The following is a 9,223-nucleotide window of genomic DNA, read 5'->3' on the forward strand; positions in this document are numbered from 1 at the left end:
AAAAAAAAAAAAAAAAAGAAAAATCTTTTTGAACTAGTAGTGCAGATCCAAGGAAACTTTATTTTCTTCCTTTTTTCTTTCTTTTTATCTTTTGAGACAGAGTTTTACTTTGTCGCCCTTGGTAGAATGCTGTGGTCTCATAGCTTACAGCAACCTCAAACTCTTGGGCTTAAGCTATTCTCTTGCCTGAGCCTCCCAGGTAGCTGGTACTATAGGTGAACACCACAATGCCCAGCTATTTTTAGAGACTAGGTCTCACCCTAGCTTAGGCTGGTTCGAACTCCTGAGCTTAAGCAGTCTACTCACCTTAGTCTCCAGAATGCTTGTGTAACAGATGGGAGCAACCTCCACTGGCCTGGGAGACTTCTATTTTCAAAATATGTTTTGAGATGTTTTTGTTTTTCTCCTTGGACAGAGAAGCACTGTCTGATGCTGTTTTCTCCCATTTAAACTACTTTTATCTACTTTGTATTTTGTATGTGCTTTTATAATTTTATTTGATGATAATTTGTGATCAGAATAATTTTGCGTTTCTACTCTATAGCACAGTGCTTAGCACATAGCTTTTAATAAATACTTTGAATTGAGTAAAATGCTTTTCTGCCTTCAAAAGAGAATGGATTACAGCACCCAGTTTTTTGTACATGTGTTTAAACTAGTACAAAGCAGATGGAAGATATTAAGAGAATAATGAATGAAATCTGTGCGATCCTACATGAGGAATATCTGCACCAGACCTGACTTGATTGTATAACAGAAAAGCCTCTACTGGCAATTTTTGGCCAGAAACTTGTTCTAAATGTTGGAAGCATTAATTGAGTCTTCCAGGAGTTAACTAAAATTTGGAATGTGAGAAACTCTAAATTTAATATAAGAATAAACCCTCTTGTGTTTAATTTTTGTTTTTTTGTAAACAATTTCTAGCTTGAAGAAAAATTGCAAGTGCAGTACAAAGGACATTTTTCCTGAACTATTTGAGAGTAAGCTGCCAATATTATGCTCCCCATACCATTTAGTATTTCTTATGTAGACAGTCTCTGAAAAACAATGATCAAACTTAAGAAGCTTGCATTGGTGTGTTAATACTGCCTAACCCTCAGTTTTATTTTTTAATTTTATTTTATTATTATTTTTTTAAAGATAACTTTATTGCTTTTTTGTTGTTGCAGTTTTTGGCCAGGGCTGGGTTTGAACCCGCCTCCTCTGGTATATGGGGCTGGCACCCTACTCCTTGAGCCACAGGTGCCACCCCTAACTCTCACTTTTATGTGTTACATTTAGTTGTCTTGTCTCTAGTCTCCTTTATTCTGGAATAATTCTTCAGGCTCACCTTGACTTTCATGGTTTTGACAGAATATTGTAGGCAAGTTATTTTGTATAATTTCTTTCAATTTGTGTTTGTCTGATCTTCCTTTAGTATTAGATTTAGCTTAATACACTTCTTGGTAGGAATATCACTTCCAGAGTTGGTCTAACATAAATTAGACTTTATGACTATGTTTGGATGTCACCTGCAGTATGTTCCAGACACTGTTTTGAAACTTAGGACACAGCTTAAGAGGCCTTGTGTTTTCATTAACATTATAACTGCAAAGGACTAGTGTTTCATTACTGTGCTCTTTTGAAAAGTAGTTCTTTTGTGCAGAAAAGAATTTTGTGGTATTCTTATGTCTGTTCCTTACTGTTAAATCATATCACTTTGCTGCATGCAAATTAAGGTATTTTGGATCATGTACTGATTTTATTTTATTTTATTTTTAGAGACAGAGTCTCACTTTATCACTCTCAAAAGAGTGTCGTGGCGTCACAGCTCACAGCAGCTTCAAACTCCTGGGCTTAGGCTATTCTCTTGCCTCAGCCTCCGGAGTAGCTGGGACTACAGGTGCGCGCCACAATGCCTGGCTAGTTTTTTGTTATTGTTGTCATTGTTGTTTGGTAGGCGAACACCAGCCTGGGAACACCACCCCACATGGCCCCTCAGACAGTGTCCCAAATGCCCTACAGGGCTGGACGGTAAACCTTTCCCAAATGATGGCCTAGTCCTACTGCTCTCTGCCCCCATTCCCTGGGAATGGCATATGAGCTCCAAATTCAAACCAGGTTCCCCAGTTCCACTCAGCCTTGTTGACTCCCACCCCCATGACATACCTCAAAACAAAACCAACAGGAAGGTGGAAAAATGACCTGTAAAGGTGGAATCATAGTCTTGGTGCACATGACCAGGAACTTACCCAACAAAGGCCTGGCCTCCGGACCCTTTCCAAATCACCTTCCTCTCTCAATTGTGTTCAGGTTGCTGTGTCTACTTCGGGGAGACAGTAGTTTCCCAGAAGTAAAACACCCAGTGCCTGCTAGGATGGTCCCATACCTTCACCAAGAAGCCACTCCTTCCAGTGTTGACCCATGGCTCTGACCCAGACTGCTCCCTGCTGATTCAGCAGGTGCCAGTGGATCTGGAAGTCAGTGAGCCTATTTAAGGAATGCCAGAATCTCTAATGAAAGTTCAGACGTTCTCAGAGAACTTGTCCTTCTTAACAACAGGTGGGCTTTGAGAAGAAGGAAAGGAAAATGTATTACTTTTCTGGCAAAAGAGGTAAAATAACAGACTGTTAATCTCAAAGTACCAATTTTTCGTCTATGCTTTTGCTTTTTTTTTTTTGGCTGGGGCTGGGTTTGACCCTGCCATCTTCGGCATATGGGGCCGGGGCCCTACTCCTTTGAGCCACAGGTGCCACCCTATGCTTTTGCTTCTTGTTGGGTTTTCAAAAGGTACTAAGAAAGTGAAAAGGGAAGCCATTGAGTAGGAGAAAATAACTTGTAATGTGTAAAGTTGACAAAGGGCATGTAGCAGAATCTGCAAAGAACGCCTTCAAATAAAGATAACCTGATAGAAAGATGGATGAGAGTTGAACTTTACAAAAGGCTATTGAGTGGCCAGTAAATATATGTATGAAAAGTGACTTACTGGTTTTCTGGGAGGCCAAAGTGGGTGGATTGCCAAAGCTCAGGAGTTTGAGACCAGACTGAGCAAGAGCAAGATCCCATTTCTAAAAATAATTGGGCATGGTGGTGGGTGTCTATATTTGGAACTACTTAGGAGGCTGAGGTAAGAGGATCACTTATGCCCAAGAATTTGGGGCTGCAGTGAGCTATGATGCCATGGTACTCTACCTGGGTAAGTAAGTGAAACTCTCAAAAAAAAAGAAAAGTTACTCAAATACAATGTGTAGAACAACTGGAATTTTCATGCACTGCCGATAGAAGTGTAAATTGGTAAAAGAACCTTGGAAAACTGACACACATTTAAATTCTACCTGCATATACCCTATGTCAATAATTTCCACCCAACTGAAAAGAATGTAAATGTGGACTTGATAACTCTACATATAGGGTCAGCTCTTTATGCTTTCCAAGTTAATATATCTTCTTTTATGTGAACAAGGAGAATTAATGACAACTTGTTTTTTGTTTTCAAGGCAAATTTTGGCAGTGTGACTTCCAACCTTTACTGTTGTGGAGTGCCCTAAATTCATCAGACATTTTTGTCAAAAGACTGTTGGATGTCCAGTGCTAGGTTCTACAGCAATGGAGCATATAACCCTAGGTTTTGTAGTCTTTTTTCTGAATTTTCAAATTATTTGCATATAACTCATGGTGGTCCCCTGGACTATTCGGGAAAGATGGGTTTGCAAAGCCAAAAGGAAGCACTACGTATAAGTAGGTGAAATTCAGAGGGGATAAGCAGGAGAAAACCTGTCATATGAGGATCTTGCAAATACCATAGAGCCTCCATAGCTGACCATGTCCTTAAGCTAACTTAATTTTCAGAGACTGGACAGGCACTACATGTACTCAGTAGAAGACTGACTTTATTGACCACCTCTGAGTTGTATGTTGACCACTTGAACTGTGACACACAATATTAATTTACCCTGTCTAACTTCACCAATTGCGTCTGCTCTGTACTAAGGGGTATAGGATGTGGGCTTTGCCCCTTTGTTGTATTATTTTTTCTTTACTGTAAGTTTTTTTTTCATGTTTTATTACACTGTGTTTATTACCACGTTTTGGATTAGGCCTAACATTCTCTTGTTTACCATGTGTTGTGAAAGATTTTTTTCTTTTTTTTTTTTTTTTGAGACGGAGCCTCAAGCTGTCCCCCGGGTAGAGTGCCGTGGCATTACAGCTCACAGCAACCTCCAACTCCTGGGCTCAAGCGAGTCTCCTGCCTCCGCCTCCCAAGTAGCTGGGACCACAGGCGCCCGCCACAACGCCCGGCTATTTTTTGGTTGCAGCCGTCATTGTTGTTTGGCGGGTCCGGGCTGGGGATTCGAACCCGCCACCTTAGGTGTACGTGGCTGGCGCCTTAGCCGGTTGAGCTATAGGTGCCGAGCCAGAAAGATTTTTTTCAATGTGAGGAACTGGTCTCAATTGTAGGACATCCTACAATTACTGAATAATTTTAATTGAGAAATGATGGCCCACAGGAAAGAATTGAAAGAGCTGACATTGAAGGACAAAGGTCAGTCATCTACAATTTCTGGAGAGCAGCAACAGAAGAAAGACAATGGCACATTTTGGTGTCAACAGGACCACAATTAGCAATGTCCAAAAATGTAAGCATGATTTACTTGGAGAGGTATGGTAAGAAGAAAAATTTCCCTTGATAAAGTCAATGAAGCCACATTAATCGGGTTCAAACAGATGAGGGCAATTAACGCCCAAATCCCTGGGCCAGTGATCCAAGGATTTGCTGAAAAATGTACACAGGAATTTGGAGTGTCAGATTTGCAAGCAGCAAATGTTTGGGCCTGACAGATTTAACTGAGATCACCCAGAAAGTCTTATAAGGTGAATCTGATAAAGTTCCAGTAGAAGTTGTGGAAGAGTTCATCAAAAATGTACTTTGCCAGGGGCTTCAAGTAATGACAACTCCCGCCTTTTTTTTTGAGACAGAGTCTCTGTTGAATGGCGTCATAGCTCACAGCAACCTCAAACTCTTGGGCTCAAGCAATCCTCTTGTCTCAGTTTTTTCTAGTTTTAGTAGAGATGGATCTCAACTCTTACTCAGGCTGGTCTCAAACTCTTGAACTCAAGCAGTTCATCAGCTTCACCCTACCAGAGTGCTAGGAAAATGATATCTTTAATGGTGACATGTGCAGGCTCTTTCAAGCCACTACCTGACAACAGCCGCATTGTGAAGGGTAACAAATGTAAGAATTGACAACTTTCCAAAGACCTTTTCACAGTTCTGCTTCACGCTAGCTCAGCTGGAGAGAAACTAAAGCCCTTGGTGATTGGTAAATTGGCAAAGCCATGCACATTAAAGAACCTGATGCCTAAAGACCTCCCCTATCGGCTCGGCGCCTGTGGCTCAAGTGGCTAAGGCGCCAGCCACATACACCTAAGGTGGCGGGTTCGAATCCCCAGCCCGGGCCCGCCAAACAACAATAATGGCTGCAACCAAAAAATAGCCAGGCGTTGTGGCGGGCACCTGTAGTCCCAGCTACTTGGGAGGCTGAGACAGGAGACTCGCTTGAGCCCAGGAGTTGGAGATTGCTGTGAGCAGTGAAGCCATGGCACTCTACCCAGGGAGACAGCTTGAGGCTCTGTCTCAAAAAAAAAAAAAAAATCTTTAAATTCAATAAATAAATTCAATGCAAATGGGAACAAAAATAAAAAAAAAAAGACCTCCCCTATCACCTAGAGATCAAGCTGTTACCTATGGATGACTGGTGCTCTGTTTGAGGAGTGGGCAAAGGATGTATTGACCAAGAAATGGAGAAGAAACTCTGTTCTACTGACAGTAGACAATCTTCCTGACCACCTAAAAGTGAATCATCTCACAAATGTGTCACTGAAATGTCTGCCTCCAAACGTGGCCGCAAAAATCCAACTTCTTGACCAAGGCATTATCAAAACATTTAAAATGCTCCTGCAGTGGGTCGTTACTAAATCACGAACTGTGGTCAGCTGTGAAAGCAGCTTCATCCACTGCATCGGTTAATGCTTTGGATGCTGTCTTCTGGATCAATTCCGTTTTTTTTTTTTTTTTTTTTTGAGACAGAACCTCAAGCTATGGCCCTGGGTAGAGTGCTGTGGTGTCACAGCTCACAGTAAACTCCAACTCCTGGGCTTAAGCGATTCTCTTGCCTCAGCCTCCCGAGTAGCAGGGACTACAGGCATCCGCCACAATGCCCGGCTATTTTTTTGGTTGTAGTTGTCATTGTTTTGCAGGCCCCAGCCAGATTCGAACCTGCCAGTTCTGGTGTATGTGGCTGGCATCTTAGCCACTTGAGCTACAGGTGCTGAGCTGATCAATTCTTTTTTGAAACAAGAGTTTTACTCTGCCACCCTAGGACAAGTGCAATGGCATCATAGCTCACAGAACCTAAGCTCTTAGGCTTAAGAGATCCTCCTATGTCAGCCTCCTAAGTAGCTGAGATTATAGGACCCCACCATAGTGCCTTACTAGTTTTTAGTAATGGAGTCTGGCTCTTGCTCAGGATGGTCTCAAACTCCTGAGCTCAAGAAGTCCACTCGTCTCGGCCTCTGGATCATTTCTGCTTGGAATAAAGTTCAGCCAAAAATGATGAAGTGTTTAAAGAAAGTTGGATTTGTCACAAACCAAGAGTATGATGTTTTGGCCCTGTGAGTCTCTCTCCTGTGGAAGAATTGAAGGAGTAGATTTTGATGGTTTTGCTGCTGCAATGGATGATGAGTTGGCAACCTGTAATGAACTTGATCTAGAAGTAGTTTTCCAAGCCATATTGACTGAAGCACAGACCAGCGTAGAAGTGTATGAAGCAAGGGAGGATTACAGAAATTGCAGACTCCAAAAGAGGAGGCTGTCAGACATCTGTTAACGCAGTTGAAGTCATTTGCTGTGGAAAATGCCCAGGCATGCTGAGTGGCATAGCCAGCGTTGAGAATGCTTTCTTCATTTACATTTGCAGTAAGAATAAGAAACAGACCAAGATTGATACTTTTTCCAGAAAGAATGATTTAACTATGAGAAAACAGTAAATGTATTGATTTGTATAGTTGTATGTATGATTTTACTATGTCTTGATATGATTTTGTATGATACTCTCTAGTAAAAACTATGCAGGAAAGTACATGTGGGTATAGTACAGTAGGCCTAGTTTTTTATGTTAACCACATCTGTATGTTGACCATACAGTTTGTTACAATCCCTTGGGTGGTCAGTTTACAGAAGGTCTACTGTAGAAGCAAGAAAAACTGTTGGAGGTCTTAGTCAGCACATAAAAAAATTTTGAATTACTATATTATAACTACTTAATTATGCCATAAACTGCCTGTTTGAATTTAATTGAATGCTTGCTAAATGTTAAATTTCAACTTTTAGATTCATAGATACAAATGATTTTGTCATTGCATATTGACTTATCTGCCTCTTTTCCTCTGGGAGTGGGCACAGAGAAGCTATGTAATTATTTGGCTTATCGAGGCAGGGAAGTGTTTCATGAACCAGTATGCTAAAAATGAAATTTGAAGCTGAAAAAGACTTAATCATAATTATACTAAAGCATTGAAGTTAATTGAGAGTTTTCTCTTAAATTTTGGAAAGGTAACCATCTAAGTCTTAATTTTTCTAAAGTATAAATAGATTGCTTGTCATGGTGAATTTTAATTTCCTAAACAAATATTTTTTTCTTACCTTCCTCAAGCATGGGGGGTAAAGTACCACCTGCTGCTCAGAAAACTAAAGAAGAAAACATCAAGGTAAGTTCTAATTTTATTTTTATGTTCAGTGCTTAAGTACTATAAGATTTCTTGAGAGGTGCTCTCAAATTACTACTCCTGAATTCACCAAGATGACTTGGAAATAAGATCTTTTAAAATTTAGTTGTAGACTAAATCTCTGGAATTTGATTTAAAACTAGGAATTTGGGGGTGGTGCCTCTGGCTCAGTGGATAAGGCACAGGCCCCGTATATTGAGGGTAGGGAGTTCCAACAGAGCCTGGCCAAACTGCAACAAAAAAAATAAGCGGGTGTTGTGGTGGGCACCTGTAGTCCCAGCTACTACGGAGGTTGAGGCAAGAGAATTGCATAAGCCCAGGAGTTGGAGGTTACTATGAGCTGTGACTCCATGGCACTCTACTAAGGGTGATGAAAGTGAGACTCTGTCTCTCTAAAAACAAAACAAAAGCTGGGAATTTGGGTGAAGTGTTCAGAATGTTGACATGTATGTGTGCCCTGTAGTGACAAGTTCTTTGATGGTGTGCCTTTGTATTCTTCATCATTGTCTACTTAGCACTTAGTACAGGTACTAAAGGTACTTCTATTAATAATCACAAAGAATATCGACAGGTAGCCCACATCAGTAATTGTCATTTTTTTCTGCCCTGTGCCTAAGTAATATTTCTGAGTGTGAATCATGGTGCTTTTTCAGTATGTTTGCTGAAAGGATATGTGAGATCAGGAGGTTGTCACTAGCTGAAGGTTATAGATGGGAGGGGAAATGTACTCTGAAAAATTCTTTCTTGAGTGGAGATGCCTGTTGCTTAGTGGGTAGGGTGCCGGCCCCATATACCGAGGGTGGTGCCTTGCCCCAGCCAAACTGCAACAAAAAAATAGCCAGGCATTGTGGTGAGCACCTATAGTCCCAGCTACTTGGGAGGCTGAGGCAAGAGAATCACCTAAGCCCTGGAGTTGGAAGTTGCTGTGAGCTGTGTATGCCACCGCACCGTACCAAGGGCAGTAGAGTTGAGACTCTGTCTCTACAAAAAAAAAAAAACAAAAAAAATTCTTTCTTGAGAATTTTTTGTTTCTCTGGTTTTCTGCCTTCACATCTAAAAGGTTTTTCCACAAGCTTTCTAATTAGCTGGGATTAGCTGTCTTAAACTGATAAGAAACCTTGCTGTTGCTTTATTTAGAATCCTAAATGTGGTTTATCTATATGGACATGAAAATACAAATTATATCTATGAACAAGTAAAATGAGAAAAGTAAATAAAAGCCCCAAATGTAGTCATTCCTTTCTTAGATGAGCGAGGCAATTTATTAGAATTTGGTATTTTCTGAACCCTAGATAGGATATTTTGTCATTGAATAAATATATATGAATGCAAAATTATTTTTTTTTTTTTTGAGACTGCCTCAGGCTGTCCCCCTGGGTAGAGTGCTGTGGTATCACAGCTCACAACAACCTCCAACTCCTGGGCTCAAGTGAGTCTCCTGCCTCAGCCTCCCAAGTAG

The 9,223-nt window shown here is 40.8% G+C and overlaps 1 protein-coding gene across 1 annotated transcript in view; it reads left to right on the forward strand.

Moving 5' to 3' along the window:
• ST13 (ST13, Hsp70 interacting protein) overlaps window positions 1-9,223 on the forward strand; it is a 43,311-nt gene that overhangs the window by 4,462 nt on the left and 29,626 nt on the right. Inside the window, exon 2 of the mRNA XM_023509195.1 lies at window positions 7,692-7,746. Within this exon, the coding sequence (XP_023364963.1) occupies window positions 7,692-7,746 (55 nt within the window). The remainder of the gene's footprint in view (window positions 1-7,691; window positions 7,747-9,223) is intronic.

Source organism: Otolemur garnettii, unplaced genomic scaffold (genome assembly GCF_000181295.1).
Source record: "Otolemur garnettii isolate 467f Iridium unplaced genomic scaffold, OtoGar3 scaffold00007, whole genome shotgun sequence".
Lineage (NCBI taxonomy): Eukaryota > Metazoa > Chordata > Mammalia > Primates > Galagidae > Otolemur > Otolemur garnettii.